This window comes from Pseudonaja textilis, chromosome 3, assembly GCF_049901715.1.
Source record: "Pseudonaja textilis isolate UNSWEBS1 chromosome 3, rPseTex1.2, whole genome shotgun sequence".
Taxonomy (NCBI): domain Eukaryota; kingdom Metazoa; phylum Chordata; class Lepidosauria; order Squamata; family Elapidae; genus Pseudonaja; species Pseudonaja textilis.
Window position 1 is genome coordinate 61,325,994 of NC_141992.1, and position 22,640 is coordinate 61,348,633.

General features: G+C 37.4%; 1 protein-coding gene across 1 annotated transcript; it reads left to right on the top strand.

Moving 5' to 3' along the window:
* Positions 1–1,362: 1,362 nt before the first annotated feature.
* On the top strand, positions 1,363–21,945 carry PODN (podocan). The gene is made up of 10 exons (XM_026707250.2): positions 1,363–1,545; positions 5,201–5,469; positions 7,150–7,243; positions 8,615–8,679; positions 13,120–13,229; positions 15,623–15,779; positions 16,479–16,594; positions 17,264–17,921; positions 19,022–19,170; positions 19,987–21,945. The coding sequence occupies exons 2-10, from the start codon at positions 5,206–5,208 to the stop codon at positions 20,135–20,137; spliced, it is 1,764 nt and encodes a 587-aa protein (XP_026563035.1). The 5' UTR covers positions 1,363–1,545; positions 5,201–5,205; the 3' UTR covers positions 20,138–21,945.
* The last annotated feature ends 695 nt before the right edge of the window (positions 21,946–22,640 follow it).

The window sequence follows — 22,640 nt, forward strand, 5'->3', positions numbered from 1 at the left end:
TAATACTTGCTTTGTTTATGGAGATTCTCAGTCATCCAGGTCATGGATGTCCCAAAGATGTATTTTCAAAAGGCAAGTTTTCCTTCAAAAACAAGGAAACAAGGAAAAACAAAGTCCAGCTGCCTTTTGAAAAAGCACCATTGGGACAATGCTCACTTTGAATGCTGGTGGGCAGAAATAAGTTATAACAACTTACAGTTTTTTTTGAAACTACCATCAATGAACACAAACAAATCATAACATGAGAAATAAAGTATATGTCATATTTGGAGAACTGAGGTACTGGAAAAAAAAGTCTACTGGTTAAGATTTCATGATTTGATGAAAAGTTTCCCACTTCCCAAAACCCAGGACTTTTCTGAACCTTGAAATAAATGCATTTATTCTGCTTTCTGAAATCTATGCTGCATGTATGATCCTGGATTCCAGCCTGTAGATGTACAGAATAAAAAAGTGCAAAATACATTTTCCATACTGAGTAGCTTTGCATTTGATGCAAGCATTCTTTTTGCTCTTGTCTTTTGGGAATCATATATTTCCAATCCAGTGAAAGTAAACCAAAATCTAGAAGTGGTGGTGGAGTTGAAACAACATAAATTTAAACACAGCCAAATAAACACAGTGAATTTCAGAAAAAAAAAAAAACAGTTGCAAAATCTCAGGCTTAGTATCTGAGGTAAGAATTTGCATAGGTATCTTGCCAGTCAATTCAAGGGCATTTGTTTAAGTTGTTGACTTATTTTAAAGCTGGCCTTAAAGAAATTATTTCACTCCCCCCTTGCACTTCATCTGGAAGTGTTTGAAATGACAGCAGCTGACTCAGTTCCATGAAGAAATTGAGTACTTCCTTGAGAAAAAAAAAGGTGAATAAGACAGTATGCTCTTTGTTCATATCCCATACATGTGAAATATGTGAGCCTGCCACTGAGGAGAATATCAAGTGGAGTGGAAAACCCCAAACAATAGGTGCGAACTGGTAGAATCCCACCCCTGGTATCAGTGGGAATCAAGTTTGAGATTTAGAAATCAGAAAATATTCAAATGGCAATACTATTAGGAAAAGGCAAGGGTTTTTCTTCACTTTTTAGGCTGCTTAGGATAAATTGGCTGCTCTCTCTTTCACTTTGCCTGTTATTCGCACAGCTTCTGCTGATAAAAATGGTTGGGAATGCGCAAGCCACTGAATACATATCACAGCTACGAATTTCTCTCATATTTTATCTCCCACATTCTTTAGCCTGTTCACTTGCATTTTCCCATATGGTGACTTTGGAAAATTCCTTCCTGCATAGAAAAGGACAGGAAATTCTCTTTGGTGGAGAAGTTGCTTTCTCTCTCTCTCTCTCTCTCTTTCCTCTCTCTCTCTCCCCTTCCTTTCTAGTTGTGCTGATCACATCTGGAAAGCCTCTGATTCGGGAAAGGGGGAAAGTGTTCGGCACTCGACGTGTATAATGGCCATGGCATGAGCAAACGGAGCCTTTGGTGGGGGGGACCAGAGAGACAATTTTTTTCCCAGACATTTCCATCACTGTCCAGAAAGTTGAGGTGAGTTTATTTCTGAACTTTTAACTTTTTAGTTGCCTGGTTGTTGTAAATGGTAAATAGCAAGGGCTCTTTGGAAAATCATTCTGAACACCCAAAGCTGCATAACCCAATAATGCTGAACAAGTAATACAGGAAACAATAAGGGGCAAAGCAGAGGCCTAAAGGTACCAGGGTCATTGACTGTTTATTTTCTGTGCATGTCCAATTGCTTCCCCCACCCCCAGGAGATAACTTTCAAACAATTCCTTGCCTATTCAAGCACTCTAGAGACATCGTTCCTAGCCACAGTGATACAGAGATTCTATGACTTGATTGGTGGAGGTTCTGTTTTAGATCCTGGAAAAAAAAAACTTCCAAAAAGTTGTACCCATCAAATTAGTAACGTTATACTGTGCTTGGTAGAGTGTCACAGGATCTTAGCCAACCTTTGGTGAGGTCTTGGCAGCGGCTTGAAGTGAGGACAAGCTTTGAATAAGGCACTTTATATAAACCGAGGTTTTTGAAAAGCAAAGTGCCTCGAGATTTTCTTTGAGCTAAAACAGGAATTGGAATAACTTGCCTGATGCTATTACCTGCTTTGTGAAATCTAGCAGATGTTTCTTTATCCCAAGCATGTCCCAGGGGTATCTGAGCTGCTGTTGCTTCAGAGGAGGGAAAGATTGATGCCAAAAGCATGGGGATTTTGGTCCTTGCAAGCAGAACCAGGAGACATGCTCTTAATCCAGCAACTCTTATTTTGTTATGTTTTTTAAAATCTAGGTAACCTATCATGTGACTTTTCATTTCAACACTGCAACCATTTATATTGATTTCTCTCTCTGTGTTTTTGGGTATGTGTGCACTTAGGATGTATATTCATATGTACTTGTTCTTTATACAGACTGCATATATGTGCATGTGTAGGATATGTGTGTATACGCATATGTGAGAGACAGAGATAAAAGAAAAACAAAAATACTCATCATCCTTTAAGTAAGATATATAATATGCCAGAAATTTTATTGATAATGGAAGTCATTTAAGATCTGATGATTGAAATTGGAGTCTGGACAACAAATAGCTTGGACCAGCTTCTGACACTGAACTTAGAATATGGAGATCTTATGGAGATTTCTGGGAAAACTCACTAATGTGGAACATAAACTTAAATATCAAAAAACTTGTATGTTTTGAGGCAATAATATTCTGTTTGAAGCAGAATATTACACATTTATGAACTTTGGAACTTGCTCATTTGCAAGCATGCCCTTGGAAACAATTATGTTTTAATATTCATTTTTCTGCCATGAGGTGGTTTTATCTTGTCTCCAGCCTCTGAGGGAAAATTCAGTTATCCTTAGCTAAACTAGTGTTGAGTAAGACTTTCTCCTACATTCTGATTTCATCCAAGGGGAACCTCAAGGTGTGTACTATTTGTTAAGTTTTTTATGTTAAGTTATTATTACTTTGGAAGGAAATCAGGGGACTGCAGTGACTGAAAACAGGCAATAGAGGCAGGTTAGATTTTTAACAAGGGAGAGAGCAAATATCATGGTAGTTTAGTTTTTTGCCTACTCAGAGGGGTGGGAAGCCCTTCAACTAGGCAGATTGGAAAAGAATTAAGTCTGCCAAAGATTGTATCCATTGACTGGCTTTCAACACAGTAAATTAAATGACTTGTTTTGTTTTTGAAAAATTGTTATTCTTTGGTTTGTTCGTAGTGGTCAAACTCTGAAAAATTAAACACTGAGAAAAATGTTGAGTTAAAGAAGTAGTGTGGTGGAAAACTTCTCCAAAGAAATGGAAAGGATACAAACAATTATTTTATTAATATAACAGGTTGTTAGACCCTAAGTCTTGGGAGTGAAAAATCTTCCCTTTAGGGTTATTATGAATACATATGTAGCAATACACATTCAGTATACATGAAATGCATAATAATACTATTAAGTATAAGATACCGATATAGATCAAGGGTGGACAACTATGGTCCTTTACGACCTATGGACTTCAACTCCCAGAATTCCTGAGTCAGCATTCCTGAGTCCAATAATTTAATGTTCTAAATAATTATTGTTTATATGGCATTCATAAACAATAAAAACTTCCATACTGGGAAAGAGGCTGCAGGTAACCCCATCTGAAATTAAAGCAGTTGCTCTAGAGAGCAGCTATTCCAGTCATTTAGAATTAAAATAAGGACCCCATAGTTCAACGGTTAAAGAAGCTGAGCTTATCAGCTGGAGAGCTAACAGTCCAGTTTGGACACCTGAACTCAACACAATGGGGTAAGTAAGCTTCCTTTGCTTTGCCCCAGCTCTAACAGTTCAAAAGCATGCAAATGAAAGTAGATTAATAGGTATCACTTCAGTGGGAAGGTAACAGCATTCTGTGCACCTTTTGTGTCTAGCCATGTTGGCTACATGACCATGGAAATTGGTAATGCTGGCTCCTTCAGCCAAGAAATCGATATGAGTATTGTGCCCTGTTGGACAAGTCTGAGAGGGAAACCTTTACCTTTTAGAATGAAATAAGTAAACAATGGGTTGTGCCTATAGTGGAAATCACATTATGGGCATTCTGGTTGCCACAGTGGTAGTGACTGAGTGCTTATCCACTTAGAAAATGGCTGCCATAGTGTAATCAGAATGGTAAAAATGTTGTGGGGCAAGGAGTTGGACACTGGGGAAACTAAGTTCAAGTCCACTCTCCTCCATCAAAACTCATTGGTGACTTTGGGACAATGCTCTCTTAGCTACCCCACTTCATAGGACTGTTGTTATGGGGAAAATGGGAACAGTTCACGAGAGAAAGGCAGATAATTAATTATTCATTCATTAATTAAATTTAAATAGATCAGCAGTGATTATTAAAAGCATACCAGGTAAGAAAGACTTAACAAATTTGGTTATGAACCACTGTAGCATTGTGCTGTAAGATGAAGAAAAGGTTTATCAGCGATTTTTTTCTTGGTTTACACAAATACTAAGATAATGACGATTGATCTTCTGTTACAATATTTACTTTTAGAAATAGGATTTTGGGGCTGATGGACATATTTGGAAAGTTCAGGTTATGTTGTGAATACTTGTCAAAAATGGCTGCTCTGTTGATCATTATTAATCGCAAACTGCCATGTATCAGCTGATATTCTAGTCAAGTTTTTCCATGGATCCATAATCTATTATTTTTTCAGGGTTGATGGGCTACTTCCAAGCAAACTCTAGGTACAGCAACCTACCATTATTTTTCTAAGAATACCTATGGAGATACATATGACCCAGATGCATTATTATAAATAAAAGCTGATTCTTCCTTTTGTACGATGCCATTTTTATATATATTTTTAAATTAAAATAATCTAAAAGAAATAAATCAAGAGTACAGGAATAGGAGCCAAAAGACCATAAAGGAGCTTTACAAAGGTTCCACGGTGCCCACAAGATACACTTTTCCCCCCTATTTTTGAAAAGCTCTACATTTGATTAGCAGATTTTGTAGTCATCTTATAGAACTTTGATTGGTTATACTTGAGAGTAAATAAGGTTTACCCACTTGTTTTTCTGGGGTTTTTGTGTGTGTATGAAAATGTGTTTCCATTATGGAAGAGTGTGCTTATTTATGAAAAATAGCTAGCATCAATCCACAATACTCTGTATTATTTCCTTGCTTTCAGTGGAAATGTACCTGAACTTCCTATTCCTGTTTCCGGTGCTGTGGCTATTGATGCTTAACTCCAGTGGGATTCAAGGCCAGGACAACGAAGACAGTAACGAATTCCCAGACCATTCTCCTAAGCTACTCAATCATCAAGATATTTCCTTGGCTCAAGATTGCCCGAAAAAATGCACCTGCACCTCAGAAGGAATTGTGGATTGTGGTGGATTTTCACTGAAAGAATTTCCCATGAATGTCCCAGAAATGACAAGCCACCTTTCTTTACAGGTATAGGAACACTAAACAAAGTCTGACAATTCTTAGATGAGGCAAGCTCCCTTACCCCCTAGTCCCCTTGTAATATTTGTTCACTGCAAAGCTTGTAACTGAGTTTTTAAAACTGATTAGTGGGAAAGAGGTAGAGATAGCCCTTGTTTAGTGACCACAGTTGGGTCAATCGTGATCTCAATAGAGGTAGTCCTTGTTTAGTGACCACAATTGGGACCAGCAATTTGGTCACTAATGGAAATCATGATTATGCTTATGATCTTACCTCAGCTTTTGTTTACTTTATCTTCTGAACAACGTAAATACAAGGATTGATTGCAAAGTTACTTTTCCATCACTGATATAACTGGGTTTGGTGGTCGCTCAATGAGGCAGTGGCTAAAAAGGATTAGTTGTAATTACTGTTAAATCCTCGACTTACAACAGTTTGTTTAGTGACTGTTCTCAGTTACAACATCACTGTAAAAAGTGATTAATGAGTAGTTTTTACCTCACAACTGTTGTAGCACGCCCATGGTCATGTGATCAAAATTCAGATGCTTGGTAATTGACTCATATTTATGTCCATTGCAGTGTCCCGGGGTCTTGGGATTCCCTTTTGCAAACTTTTGACAAAGTCAATAGGGAAGCCAGGTTCACTTAACAAATGTTTCACTTAGCTTAGCTTAGTTTGACTAATTTAACAACTACAGTGATTCACTTAACAATTGTGAGAAGAGCATTTGTAAAATGGAGCAAACTCACTCAACAAATGTTTCACTTAGCAACATAAATGTTCGGCTCTATTGTGATCATAAGTTGAGAGTCTATTTACCTGGTTCAGTGCACTTTAATCTAAGATAAAAGTTGTTGTTTTCATATCATTTACACAAAAAGCTGGGGTAGAAGAGCACTTGCCCAATCCTGGGGAAAATTTCAGAGTTAGGGAACTGGAAATTGGTGCTATGTTTCACCCTCACATACTCCAAAGCATTTTTTTAACCTTCCTATCCAAACGGCTGCAAATCACTAGGAATAACAACAATAGCAACATAATTAATGGTTATACCTAAGCTTTTGAGTGGATTCAGAGGAATTCTTTTAGTCCTGGTTCTATTTTAATAGGCCTACTGTAGACTCAGCCAAAATTAAACAAATGTCCTCAACTTACCACCACAATGAACTCAAAATTTCCATTATTAAGCAAAGCAGTTGTTAAGTGAGTTTTGCCCCATTTTATGACCATTTCTGCCAATTTTTTTAAAGCTAATCACTGCAATTGTTAAGTGAATTGTGATTATTAAGGGAATCTGACTTCTCCCAATTATTGACTTTGCTTGTCGGAAGTTGGCTGGGAAGGTTGGCCAGAGGGACCCTAGACAGTGCAACTGTCATAAATACATCCCAGTTGCCAAGCGGCCAAATTTTGATCATGCGACTATGAAGATGCTGCAACAGTCGTAAATGTGAAAACCGATCATAAGTTACTTTTTTTCAGTGCCATTGTAACTTCAAACCATCACTAAACAAATCATTGTAAGTTGAAGACTACTTGTATCACTGCATAAGCACATTCAAGAGTGGTCTCTTTGCCAGTCAGTTGATCCTGTTGTTTGAAAAGAAAACTTGTGCAATGAAGTTAACTAGGGATCAAATGCTTTCAACTAATATATTTTATTTTTAATACATCTTTTCTTTTAGAACAACCAGATAGAAACAATCATTCCAGAACAGCTTGCACGCCTCCCCTGGCTAGAAACATTGAATCTACAAAACAACAGACTCACATCCAAAGGTAAGCTGGAAAATCCAAAATAGCTTAAAAGTAAATATAATAGCCAGCAAAGACAATATTACAGGAAAAAATGACCATATTTCATATCCTAGACCTGTTTTTTTTTTCCTGGCAAATGATTAGGTTCCTGGGGAGCTTTACTGTGGTCTGAACTATCAGTTTGATGGATGCATTTTCTAAATCTGAAGGACTTATTTGTGTATCAGAAAAAAGGGAGGGCAGTCTTAAAAGAGAATAAAACCCCACCACTCTTGGCACAAAATTAGCAAAAGAATCATTTCTGTATAAATGCAAAATTGGAAGAAAATGTTGCACTTTAAATAAAAAATATCTCCTCAGCATTGGGAAGACAGTATTTATCTAACATTCTTAGTATTTATTTATTTATTTATTTATTTAGTCAAAAGCTTACAATACAATAGAAATAAAAATAAGCATACGTTTAAATATAAATAGGAACTAATAATTGGGGACAATTATTCTTAGGAATGGGGTGAGGTCAATAGAGATCATCTGCTTTAATGTACCTAATTGTGAGGCAGATAACTTCAAAAATTCCTCTTTATCTTTAATCTAGATTGCCTTTAAATGGATGATAATCCTCTGTTCCTATTCTGCCACAATCTATACTGTTGGAACCATTTGGATATGCATGTAGGACTCACTTACTAACCAGAATAGGAACCAGGTTGCTAAGCAGTATGGTTGTTAAGTGTGATGTCATGTGACTGCACCATTTTACTTCATCAGTTCCAGCTGCAGTTATTAAGTAAATCACTGTAGGTCATCAAACGTAATGTCACATGACCATAGCTTGTGACTTTCTTCTGGCTTCCCATTGACTTTGCTTGCTTGTTATGAAGGTTGCAAATGCCAATAATGTGTCCACATAATGCTGCAACTGTCTTAGTGGCACACCAGCTGCCAAGCCCCTAGATTGCAATCACTTAACCATGGGAATTGCTGCAATGGCCACAGTTTCGAGGACCGGTCACAACTCTCTATTTTCACTGCTGCTGTAAGTTTGAGCAATTGCTGAACAAATAGTTGATAAGTAAGGACTAGGACTATGGTTACTATTATCCTGATCGGAATAATAGTCTATAGTTCTACACAACTCACCAATATCAATTGAAGCAGGAATTCGCTGTTCAAAATAGTCAATGTACCAGGAGTTTCTGCTTGGATGATCCCAAAGTATATAATTAAAACCATCTTTTAAAAAATTGAATCTGTATTTTGGGGAATTTTCAAATAGCACCAGCAGCAACCAATATGATAACACACATAAAATATTTTATGAGGTAAAAATGGCAGTGGTTACAACCAGTGAGATACTAATTGTCAAAATACTGTATTCATATTTTTAAGGGCTTCCAGAGAATACATTTGACCAGCTGGAGAATTTGAATTACCTGTACCTTGCAAATAACCAGGTTAGCAAATGTTTCAAGAGTTGCTATTTCTCCCCACTTGGTGTCCTCTAATATGTAGCCCTATGATTCCCATATTTCCCAGCCAGAATAAAAGGAAGTAAACTGGGATATAATACCTTGGCAGGTAAAACTTTGTGGGTTTGAAGTTTGAGGAAATAAGGGAAACCACCACAGTAGTTAGATGAGAGCTCGGCAACAGAGGCAACATAACAATGCTATGAAAATCATTAATAATATAAAGAGATTTAAGGGCTATTTAGATATACATAAAAGAACAAACCTGAACACAGCCACATTTTTATATATTATCAGTAAAACTGTATGTACCTTTCCCTGTAAGAACCATATCAGTTGCAGATTTTTCTTCAAATAGTTCTCTAAACTCATGAGGATATGATAAAAGGCAAATATTTTCTTTCTCTTATTAAAATCTTAACTTTTCTTTAAATGTACTGTATGTGACATTGAAATGAAATTTATATTACCTTTCAGAAGGAAAGTCATTTATTTAATATTGTTCCTCCTGTATTTGAGGATCTTCATGAATTTGTTATATATAAAAACGAATGAGAACACTAGAGAATGGATTAGATCAGGAGTGTCAAACTAAAGGCCCATGGGCCTTATCCAGTCCCCAGGGTGCTTAGACCTGGCCTGCAAGCCCGCCCTGGAAACAGCAAAGGACTGGTCCGCGGTGCCTCTGTCAGTGAGAACGGACGCGGTGCCTCTGTCAGTGAGAACGGAGCTCAGGAAGGCCAGGCGTATCCTCCACGAGCTCCCTTTTTGCTGGCAAAGGGTTGCAGGAGTCCATTGCGGCTGAAAACAGAGCCCTGGCATGCCTCTCACACCCACTCTGAGCTCCGTTTTCACTGGCAGAGGGCTGCAGGGGGCTGTCGTGGCCGAAAACAGAGCCTTAATGTATGACATTGAGCTGGCTCCCATCCTGGCCATGCCCCCCCAGCCCAGTGAGGTCAAACACAACCCTGTTGTAGCCCTCAATGAAATCAAGTTTGATACCCCTGGATTAGATCAAGTTAGATCAAATATCTTAGGTATTTATATGGTGGATTCAAATAATTATCTAACAATTGTTGCAATTTTGGAACATAATTTGTGTTGCCGGGTTCACTGACAACAAAATATTCCCTAAATTTTATAGCATAATAGATATAATCAACAGGCCCATCTAGACATTTAAATCCAACCCTTTCCTGACTACAAGAATCTGATTAAAAGCATTTCCAGCAGATGACTATTCACAAGTGTCTAGGGAATTTCAAGAAAGGGGAGAAAACTGTTGCCTTATTTGAAATGTCTGGGAAATGAAGTTACATAAACACTGATATTTGAATCATATGATTTAATCTTAGATCAGGATACAGCTAGCGTATCTCCACCAAAGTTGCTCTATGAGGAGAAAATATTTAATTACAATAATGCGGCAAAACAAGTGTCATATTGAAAGTTCAGGACCTAAAATCTGGTTTTTCTGTTTCTAATATTCTATAATTTTCTATCATTAGCACTAAGTTCTTGCATTATCACTTGCTTAATGAATATATACATTAAATATTTTCTTTCTTCCTCACTAGATAATTTCCTGCCAGTCTCCATTAGAGCCCTGCATTGGCCAAGTCTCCTTACTCTAGCCCAAGGGTTTTGTTTTATTTATTAATGTTATTTAACTGGTTTATGTACTGGTCTGGTCAGTAAATAACTCAGTGATAAGTGAAAGGGACATTCTTAATTTTGGAGTTCAGTTATGAAAGTTTCCATAACTCTTTGGAAATCCCACTGCTCCATAGTATTTGCTGGTAGCTGATAATTAAGAATTTGGATAGCCATCATCGTATAAAGGAAAAGTTCAGCAACTTGGTTTTTTTTTTTCAGACAATGTGCACTGTTATTGTTGAATTGCTATATCAAACTGCTTATCCAGTAACATCGTGTCCTTTCCTTCATATACAACAATTTTCCATGTAACACTTTTGGCAGTGAAGAGGGGTTCATAAAAACTAAATCCAAGCCAGGCTATGACTAATATTCCAGAACTTTTGTGTCCAATTTTTTTTTCCTATGAGGTAGAATTGCTATCATTGGTCTTTCCTGGTGCCACAAAAGCAAACTGCATCCAAATAATAAAAGCAAACCGGTTTAAAAGAGAATTCGATGAAATGTCAGAGACACCCAAAAAATATGGTTTTACATATTCAGGACTAAGAGACTGAAGTATATTTTCAAGCTTTAGCTGAAATTCACCTTCAGCAGAGCAACAGGGATAGGCTGGAGTTATTGCCCTCCCAGGTGAAACATTACATGCCTAGCCTTGGATATAAAACCCCAGAAAAGGCTTTATAACAATGTGCATTTAGGTGTCACAGTAAAATAAAAATATTTAGATTAAATTGAAAAAGCTGCATCAGGAATTTTAAACAGATAAAAAAATGTAGCATAGGGGAATAAGGATATGTACAAGTAGTACTTTTCAACATTTTCATGAATAACTTGGATAAAGAATCTCTCAGACTATATGACTCAAAATTGTAGAGATCCCCTTTGTATTGCCTTTTCTTCCAGTTTTTTCATTTAAAAAAAATATTAAGACCAGAACAGGACACCATATACTATGTGGAGTCTTCTTCTAGCTTTAACTCAGGGGTGGGATTCTACCAGTTTGCACCTATTCGCTAGAACCGGTTGTTAACATTCTGAGCAGTTCGGAGAACCGGTTGTTAGAAGAAATTACTGGCATAATCCTGTAAGGAAGGCAGGAAGGAAACATTCTGGTGTTGCTTACAGAAACTGCCTCTCTGTTAACCCTTATTACATTCTTGGCAGGACTAGACTTCCTGTCTCAGGAACCTCTCTGGAGTTTTTTCGTCTCCTTTGCTGGTACTTTGCTCATGTGAAGTGACCATTCAAAATTACAATGGCACTGAAAAAAGTGATTTATGACCATTTTTCACACTTACGACTGTTGCAGCATCCCCAGAGTCATGAGAGGCCAGGCAAGGAGATGCGTGCCTCAATGTGAGTGATATTGAGTTGGCCACGCCCAGCCAATAACATAACTACCAAGCCACATTCACCCAGTCACATGACCACCAAGCCACACCCACAACCTAAGCCATGCCCACAGAACCGGTTGTTAAAAAAATTGAATACCACCCCTGCTTTAACTGGCACATAATGTATATTTGTTCAAGTAGAGAACAAATAATCACCTGTCAAGAATAGTAAATACTGTAAATTGGATTCCAAAATTGAACCTTGAACTTAATTACCTATATCAGGGGTCCCCAAATTTGGGAAGTTTAAGACTTGTGGACTTCAATTCCCAGAATTCTCCAGCCAGCTGGTTGGAGAATTCTGGGAGTTGAAGTCCACAAGTCTTAAAGTTGCCAAGTTTGGAGACCTCTGGCCTAAATGGTCTTGAGTTGGTCTCACTGGCCTCTTCCAAGTATGGGATTTTCTAACTGTGGTAGAGCTAGCAGCAAAATGTTGGTCGGTGAAATGCTCAAATACAGTTTTAGCCAGCTCAACCCTCCCTTGGGCTGTCCCCTTCCCATTTCCTAATTTTATTTCCACCAATTATCACATTCCTTCAATCTGTGATAATTGTTGGATGCATTTTGAAGTTAATTAAATATTTCCCTATGAAATGTTATGTAAATAGTTATCAACTTAAAATCAACCAGTCAACCCTTAGGAATATTGCAAGACGACCATATTAGAAGAACGCTTTCCTTTTTTAGAATAGATCTTGGCAAGAAAAATAATACTAAAAGGCCATTCTGTATATGCAAAACATTTCTTTTATCATTTTTGTTTCCGCCCATCCAATGTTCAGTGCACAACTATTAACATAACATTAACATAATAAATGTTAAATGGTCATCATAGCTTCCCTATTACATCTCCACATGGTTACAACAGAGTCAGAAACACCTCGGTGGTTCTCAAAGGTAACCAGAAAAACAGTCTTCTACAAAAAAAAATTGTGGTTTATTTATATTGCATTCTGCTGGGGATTGTGGAATTAATGTTTTGGAGAATTCGTTCCCAAGCTTTTGGTTTTGTTGGGACTTGCCCAAGAAAGAAGACTCAACTATTTTTGGAAGGACACAAAAACTGCAAAATATATTTGTTCTCTCAAATCTGTGCTTCCTATAGATCTGTTGAGTCCAATAAGCACGGCTTTCCACGTGAAAGCTTAAATGCATTCCATGCTGGTATTTATTAGCATTAGAGAGGAAGATAGAAATTCTTGATCCTGAGAGATCTGAAGCAATTTTATGGTATCTGTCATAAAACCTTTCCTCACTTTCCTCAAAAAATAGCTGTTTAATATTCTGAAGAAAACTCAAGGATGAGTGTGCTTGAAGCCTTGACATATTTAACAACGATTTCCTTCTCTGTCCTTGTTTCTCTTTTTTCCAGCTCACAATAGCTCCGAAGTTCCTTCCACAGACTTTGATCAGTGTGGATTTTGCTGCCAATAATCTCACCAAAATTTATGATCTCACTTTTGGACAAAAACCAAACCTGAGGTAAAAAAAAAAAGGTTTTGAGGCAAAAGAAAAGAAAAAAAAAGAAGGGGGTTTAATGGACCCTGTTCCTGCAGAATCATCATCAGCAGAAGCAGAAGCAGAAGCAGCTTGTCAAGCTGTACAATGAATGTTTGTAAGAATACTTTTCTTCAGGAGGAAGAGATCCAAACAAACAAATCTGTGATAGCATCTTGACTGGATGTTGCTTGCTTACATGCAGATTGTAACTGCACTAGGAAATCTCTCTGAAAACCGGCCTGTTAATTAAAACTTTGCTAGTTCTGGGATTTATTATGAACATGAGATGCTATTTTTTTCTTTTTAACTTTTTCTTAAAGGATATATTTCAATAGCAAGAATAATATAGGTCAAAGAAGAAAGATGAATAATTGCACGCTCTCTGTTTCTCTGGGAGGTGAAAAATTCTAGGAACACAGTATTCATTCATTTTTTAAATTTATTTATCAACTTTATTTGCTACCCGTGCTTCAAATGACTCTGAACGGATATTGGATTTCTTTAGAAAGGAAAGCTTGTAAATACACTGCAATATTTGGTCTTCTTATACAAATATGCTACTCTAGGTTGGATGGATTAATAAATTAAAATCAGGAGCCAGAGATATTTCAGGCCTTTAAACTATTGTTTAATTTTGCATGGTGTTGACACTATTAATACATATGTAATTAGAAGGACTGACATCGTGTAATATATCCTGCAAGAATACCGAAATCTTGCAAAGTTTAATTACATTTGCTTTCACAATGGTTTGTTTGTTTGTTTGGCTTAAATGCTTCAATGGTTTTCACATCACAGATCCAGGAAACACTTGAAGGTGAACAGAAACTCAACCCCTACCTCCCTCTCCATCTCTAAATGTAGGGAATTCTCTTCCCCATATTAAATTTCCCCATTTATGCATTTCAGCATTACATTCACTGGCTGCCAAGGATTCTTGCCTTCAGTTGTCTGTGACTGAAACTGGGCTTTCTGTGGGTCTGTCACTGAGCTTATCTTCTGTGTCAAAGTGTCCCAAATTATGCAGTCCTTTGGTTATTTTCACAATCAAACATCTGCATTACCACATATTTCACTGGGAAGGGTGAGACTGATTGTTTTACTAGTCAGAAAATTCCAAAATAGTTTTGTGTCAAGGAAGAATTTGTTATTTAATCCCCACAGTAACATTTGATTCCCATGCACTTGACCCATTCACCTTTTTGTTTTAATCTGATCTCAAGGCTCATAATAACTTAAGACAATACCCTGGGGAGAACAACATAGAAAAATAATTCTCTAATATAGGGGCAAGATGAGGTAATTAATCCAGCAGGGTAAGAGAAGGAATTCCAGACATGAAGGAATGGCAGTAACTCAACCCAGTTGGGAGGATGCCAGGAATGCAGATAACCAAAGTCAACATAAGATAAACTCACATTTGTTCCCAGCAGACGCTGCACTCAGCTTGCATCTCTTTTAAACTATCTTCCAAGGTGTGGCTAATGAAGGGAATCAGGGCCCTTTCCTCCCCCATAAGCCATGCAACCCACGTTGCTCTCTTCTCTGTTCATGCCTTAGGATGAAGAGGGAGTGAGCCTGGATCTTCCTCTGAATTCCCTCTCCCTTGTTCTATCTCTTCCCTGCTCTGCCCAGCCAGACTTTGCCTTTCACCAGTTTCCTCCCCAGCCAACGGAGCCACACTCCCACTCCCTGTCAGCTGTTCATCTTCATCCTCAGATTCAGATTCCGACAGATGTATGACATAATCATTGATCCATACTCTGCACTGTTGGCCTCTTCCCAGCCACTGTCTAAGTTTCCTTCCTGACATAAAGGCTCATGAGTGAAAAACTCCAAATAGATTTTATGAATTTGGAGAGTGCCCTTGATGGAGTAAGGGGGAAATGCTATTTCAACCACAGTACAGTTAAAGACAACATCAGGCTGTCTTCTTGCTCCTGGGTGAAGATGCAATGGAGACAGTATCAAAAGAAACCAGGAAGGAAAAAGGTTTCCAGGAGATGTTGGTCCCAAGGTTAGGACCAATTAGGAGAAGCCCTTAGAATAGAGCTAGAAAAAATGAAGCAAAGAACAACTGAGCTGTTTCGATAGCAATCAGCTACGAAGAAACACTGCAATAATTTGAATATTTTAGTTCTAAAAGAGGAAAGTGGGAGCATGTTAGAGTTGCATAGAATTATTTCTGGTGGGAAGAATGTGGATAGCTCCTGACATAACTAGACTGAGTAGTTGATATAAGAAAGTTCTCATTTTCAGAAAACTTAGTGGGATAGCAATCAAGCAGTAAATACCTGATTCCTAACCTTGTCTCTGTTTATCTCTGTCTCCTCCTCTCTTCCCTTCCCCAACCACCATCTTTTTTCTTCTTTTAGGTCAGTCTATCTTCACAACAATAAGCTTGATGATGCCGGACTACCAGAAAACATGTTCAACGGTTCTGACAATGTGGAAATCTTGATCATGTCCAGCAACTTCTTAAAATATGTTCCAAAGAATCTACCACGAGCATTGTATAAGCTACATCTTAAGGTAGAATATCAGTTCCAGTGCATATCAAAACCTCAGCCTTTATAAAGCTTATTTTTCTGAATTATTGAATACATTGAATGCTTAGCTATTGCATTTATAGATCATACTGTTTACCCAAGAACAATCCATAAAAGGATTAAAAAAGAAAATCACCTGATAAAGTCTTCAAAAAGTAGTGGCAACATCAAAGTTGCATTCTAAGCAGTAGCCAAACTATACCAGCACAAACCAAAAAACCTCAGGAGGTGAGTCAGACTTTGATCTTCTTCTGGCTGATACCCCTGAGAACGATATTCTACAGTAGAAGTGTCAACTCATAAAGCATTCCTGGCTTAGATGCACCATAAATTATATGAGGCAAAACTGGCTTCATTAGGATAAGTGCCAACATGTTGCTCCTAATAAATAATTGGATTTCTTTTGAATTTTGGCTCAAGGCTCATGATTTCATTAGAGCTTCTGTCGGAACCCTGACAAGAAGCACTAGAACAGAAAAAAATCTGGCAGGAAATTCTGGAGATTGTCTTCTTATATTCATTGAAGGTCATCCAAGTGGGGAAACATTGCCTTAGGATCATATTTGGCTTTTTCTCTGGCCTTTTCCTGTCACCACAACCATCTTAGAACATCCCTCTTATACTCTGAGGAGTGAAGTTTGAGTGAAGAGATACATACTCTTTTCCCTTTGTCTCTGGACAGAATAACAAATTGGAGAAGATTCCTACAGGAGCTTTCAATGAACTGTCAGATCTTCGAGAGTTATATTTGCAGAACAATAAATTAAACAATGAGGGGATGGACAATGAAACCTTTTGGTGAGTTTGTTGGTTTTTAATGGATGCATACTTAGTGGATAATAGCAGCTGAATCACTTTGCATGGTCCCAAACAACCATGGAGCTCTTCTTCTAAGCATACTCAAGTGTTAAAGGGTTAGGAATCAATTTTTATTTTCTTTTATTGTAAGACACAATTGACTATTTTTGACTCCCTTTTTGTCCCATCTTTTGATTAAGATGCTCAACTGGAAATTGGAGTTGATTTAGTTTTTGACAAGCTTGGTTACATGTTTATCTTGTTCTTCGGTAGATTAAAATGGCAGCTTACAAGAGAAGGCTTCTTCACGTGTCTGCAAGGTGCAGTCAAAAAATTCAAGCTGAAGGTCAGAATGGTGTGACCCAGAGGTTTTGATAACATTGTCATGGCTGCCAGGTTGACTTATTTTCACCACTCCCTGTTTGTCCGTTTTAAAGGGGCAATCATTAGGTGTGGATTCTTGAACTGGGGTTTATTATTCATGAACTGTTATAGGTAGCAACAGCTTTTTATGTACATATGAAAAAAAACATCTGGCAGAATTGCAGGTATAGTAATCCCAATTGTTACAGTGATGAGGAACAGAGGCAAAACCTATTCTTTTCCCCTCTACTAACACTGTGTGTTTGGCTGCTTAAACACTTAAAAGATTTCCTTTTTTCCCTGCAGGAAACTCTCAAGCCTCGAGTACCTGGATTTGTCTAGCAATAATCTTTCCCAGATTCCACCCGGTTTGCCTCGAAACATTGTCCTTCTCCACTTAGAGAAGAACGCAATAAGATCAATTGGCAATGACGTCTTGACCCAAATCAAACACCTGGAATATCTTCTGCTTCACAATAACAAGCTCAAGGCCCGAGAGATCCATCCACTGGCTTTTCATGGTTTGAAGAAATTGCACACCGTTCATTTGTATAACAACCTGCTGGAAAAAATCCCCAGTGGGCTGCCCAGACGAGTAAAAACACTTATGATTCTCTACAATCAGATTTCAGAAATTGGCAGGGAGGATTTTGCTACCACTTATTTCATGGAGGAACTCAACCTGAGCTACAATAAGATCACCAGCTCACAGATTCATCGGGAGTCTTTCCGTAAACTGAAACTACTGAAGTCCTTGGATTTTTCAGGCAATAAACTCCGTACCATGCCTTACGGCTTCCCCAAGAATTTGCAAAGCCTCAAGTTAAAAATGAATTTGATCAGTTCCATTCCCAAAGGCACACTCTCTGGAATGACAAAGCTACAGGAGCTGTATCTCAGCGCCAACAAATTGAAAAACAATTTAATTCACAGTGGATCATGGAGAGATCTCACCAGTCTTAAGGTACAAACAGGCAGAGATCTAGACCCAGAGATGCATCTAAATGATATCAAAAATAGTATGTAATTCTTTCATATTGGCAGATCTATGGGAGAAAAATTAAAGTGCATGTTCTGAGAAAAACACAGCTACTATAGATATAAAATGAAAGAATGATGCAAAGCACACAATATGAAAAAAAAATATTATGCTAGTTTACAATAGAATCTGAAGCGCTGTAGACAGTATGAAAAAAAAACAGGAGGAGAAGGGGGGTAAATCCAAAACAGGTATATTGAGAGAGGTGGAATATTCAGGAATCAAAGACATTTCTATCTCTAACCATGGAATTAATATGCCCTGCTATGCATTTCTAAAGTCCTTGTGACAGTGCATTTGACTCATTACTGATTAAGAAAAAATGTAGCAGTTTTTAATGGCAATGTTTAATATATTGTGGGGTGGTCATGTAATCATCTTTTGTGACCTTTTGACAAGCAAAGTCAATGAGAAAGCAAGTTTCACTTAACAACTGTATGATTAAGTTAAAGAGGTGCAGTAGTTCACTTAACAATTGTGTCAAGAAAGGTTGTAAAATGGGGCAAAATTCACTTTTGTAATCTCTTGGAGGCTGTATACGAGGCTGAGTTGAAGAAAATTCTCTCCCCACCCGTGTGTGTGTGTGTGTGTGTGTGTGTGTGTGAGAGAGAGAGAGAGAGAGAGAGAGAGAGAGAGAGAGAGAGAGAGAGAGAGAGAAGAGCTAAAATTGTATAATACCCATTATCCCCCAATCTCTATTTTTCCCCTTTCCTTTCTAAAACCTTAAATTTTCTCTTCTGAGGAAAATGTAGGAAAGGGAGGGACAGATAATTCTTAAATATTTGAACATATCACTCATTGTAAGTTTTGAAATTGGGCCACAGGCTGGGAAGAGATGAGAGCCTGTAATCAGCAATTGTGCACTGATGATTACAGTATTGTGGATATCTCACAACCTAGCATCTACAAAATACAGATTTGAGTGAATTATAGGATGTGGGATTTATAGTAATTTACTCTTTTCATGTAAATCAGAATGACTATTGTTAATTAGTTAAATTGTTCCCTTCTGGATCCTTTTCCAGATACTGGACATGGCTGCCAATCATCTGACTTCTATTCCATCTGGTTTACCAGAAACTCTAGAATATTTGTATCTCCAGAGCAACAAGATCAGCATTGTGCCAGAGGATGCCTTTGATTCCACCCCCAATATCAAGGGAATTTATCTCAGGTGTGTAGCCAGGAAAAAGACTCTCAGAAAAAAATATTAATGGCTTCCCAAATGTAAAAAATACCATTTCCTTTTATGTTTGAACTCTATACTGTACTTCAAGCACGTGTCACTATGTGTGCTAATTGTTTGTGGACAAGAAATTGTGTATTCATTGTGCTTATAAATCCCTGTCACATTAAATGTAGCCCATGACTTATAACCGCTCATTTCAAGTTACAGCCTCACTGAAAAAAACACACACCATTTTCACACCATTGCAGCATGATCAAAACACCATTGTTACATGATCAAAATTCAAATGCTTGGCAACTGATTCATATTTATGACAGTTGCAGTATCCCGGGATCATATGGGATCACTTTTTGTGATTTTCTGACAAGCTAAGCCAATGGGAAGCCACATTCACTTAACAACTGTAGTGATGTATTTAACAACTCTGTCAAGAAAGATCATAAAATGGGACAACATTCACTTCACAAATGTTTCATTTAGCAACAGAAATGTTGGACTCAATTGTGATCATAAGGTGAGAACTACCTGTATCTAGATCTTTCTAACTTTATGCATATGAAAATATCCTGGAATTGTAAGACATCAGTTGTAAGGATGAAGAGAGGTAGAATGGGTGGAGAAGGAATCTCAAAACTGAAATGTGAGCAAAAAATGGAGAGAAACAGACTAACCTCCTTTCTCTTTACAAAAAGCCATTTTGTGGTATCTTCCTCTTAGTATAGAACTTATAGGACAAGGAAGGACATTGTAATAAAGTATTGGGAGGTGATTCTATTCATTTTCTTTCCTTTAAATTTCAAGGTTTAACAAGATTGCATTCAATGCTGTGAAAGAGAGCACCTTCCAAAGACTGAAGCATCTGCAAGTGCTGGACATTGAAGGAAATTTTGAATTCAGTGACCCCTTGAAAAATGAGGATCACTCGCAGGAGGAAATGGAGGAAGAGGACTAACGGGAAGTGGCATTTACCTGAAAACAAATCTTTGCTGACCCAAGCATATCACATGGTAGAAGGTTAAGTTAAATGCTTTTCTAAGCGCACACATAAATTATCTCTTTTACACAACCCACGCATCTGTGACAAAAACAAAGCTCTTTATGGCCCTATCCCATGAATTGCTAAGTTAGCATACAAACATATAGTTCACAAGTCTACATCATTATAATTGGTAATATCACAGATAAACAAGTGATAAGGTTAGTATATCTGCATTGGCCAGCAGTATCACATCCATTATGGCTTTCAGGTACCTCCTACCATAGTGATTCTGCACTGATTGGCTCTGAATTTTGTGGCTCAGATATATCAGATATACTTGATAGGAAGACAAAGTGTGTGTGTTTTTCATCTGAATAATTACCTGTATATTGGAATGGAGGATGTCTTAGCATAGAGGTTCTCCTTTAAAAGCAGCAAACAATGAGATGAAATTGGCAGTAACAGAGAATTAATCTCATTTCACCCTCTTGTCAATCCTGCAAAATATATATATATATATATATTCTCTATTCTTATAGGAAAAATAATTCCCCATCCCTCTGAAAAATCTGGTGACATCACCATCTCATTGTGGCCTCCCAGGATGAAAAATGCTGTCCCTGTCTAGCAAGTCACTTAGACAATTTTTAAAGAATCAGATCAATGACCAAACTTCAGAAATAGACAACAGTGGGCCTCTCTATACTGCTAAATTAAAATATTGTATGATTTACCATCTGCCACCTTAGTTAAGGCAATAGAAATTGCAATTCATTGTCATCCAGAGAGCCATGTTGACCATTGCTTTAGCTATAAAATGGTTAAATATTTGAGTTACTTTGGCTATGTGCATTTCAAAGTATTGTTCACTCTGAGTCACTGAGTAGTTCTGGCTTTATAAAATTTAAACAAATTTCTAGCTCAGTCAGCTTTCAAGTGTCTGATTCTTATCTGCAACCTGAAATTCTCCTTTGGCAGATTGTATTTTGACTGGTAGCCACTGATTGTATGGATTGTGATAAAGGTGAAATAAACTATTTCCTCCCTACAGAGCAACAAATCATTAATAACAGTCACTAGTGAGCAAATGGCCAAATAAATTCTAGAGTGGGATAAATGGTAATGATTACATAAATAACATTTTGATTTCATATTCATCAGGAACTTATTCAGCAAAACGGAATGTCTCTTTGGACTGTCTATCTGCCTCAGTCTGATTTGTCTTGATGGTCCATAAAGATACAAAGCACTTAAGAGGAAATGCAGCATATCTTATGAAAGTATTCAGTTTTTCTAATCCTTTGCCAAAACAGCCTGCTAATAACAGAGCAGTGGGTGAGCCTCCTCTTTTTAAAAAAGTGTTTCTTGGGTCATTGTGATGTTGTGAGAATTTACAAAAGCTGGCTTTTGTTTACTTAAAAAACACTTCTCATTTTTACTTGTTAATAAAAGGTAGACTCTTTAGAGTTAAGGCCCCCATCCAAGGTTACTGAGTCAATGCATTTCATCAAACAGCTATATTCATCCATGTAAGATGGGAGAACATGTTCTATAGCTTCATTGTAAGTCCAGTGTGAGGCATCTCAGCCCTTAAGTGGTACCACAGTCAACACAGCCACATTGGACACTTGCTCAGTATGTATATATTTGGATTTAAAAAAAAGAAATTCTATTATGGCTGGATCCCATTGTTTTAATTTATCCCCATTCTCAAAGCCAGAAATACAACTCCCACCAACTTATTCTGTTTTGTGAAAATTAAAGTATACGTTTGCCTTGGAGTGATTTGTCAAATTTATTTTATATGTGCGTGTGAGGTCCTTTGCTAAGGACATATGAATCTGACATTCATCTAGTATTAGATTTAACTTGATTTACTACATTTGAACAATATATGTATGAGATTTTGGGCCAGACGTAGCTATTAATCACTGTTTTTCTAGAAGCTTGGCTTCATATTCAACGATTCGCTAACAGAAATTTAGACACTGATAGATATACTGTTTTATGGCAATCGAAAAATCCATATATGTGCAGAGAATTTGCTTGCTGCACACCCAATAGTCCCAACTTTTGACTTGTTTCCAATTGTTTCCTGTTAGTTGATTATTTATTGCTTTTCCTCCCCAACCATAAGATTATAGTGAATCTGAGCTGACCATTGTTATACAAAAGGCTTTCTCTGCTCTGAATCCTCATCTGTCATCTTCAGCCCTTACAAATTCCATTAGTCAAAAATATGCATTCAACTTTCTCTGCAGGTAATAAAATCGTATGAAAAGTTCCATAATTTCTTCTAGTTTTTGAGTTGGATCTATCATAGTTTTAAAGAGAGATGAGAAAAGGTATATATGTGGATCGACATATATATTTTTTGCTTTCCAAAGGATACAGTATTATAATATGCCTCTGTTTTTCTAGGCAAATAGATGTTGTAAATACAAAGCCCTAATTCTGTTTACCATAGAAAAAAAGT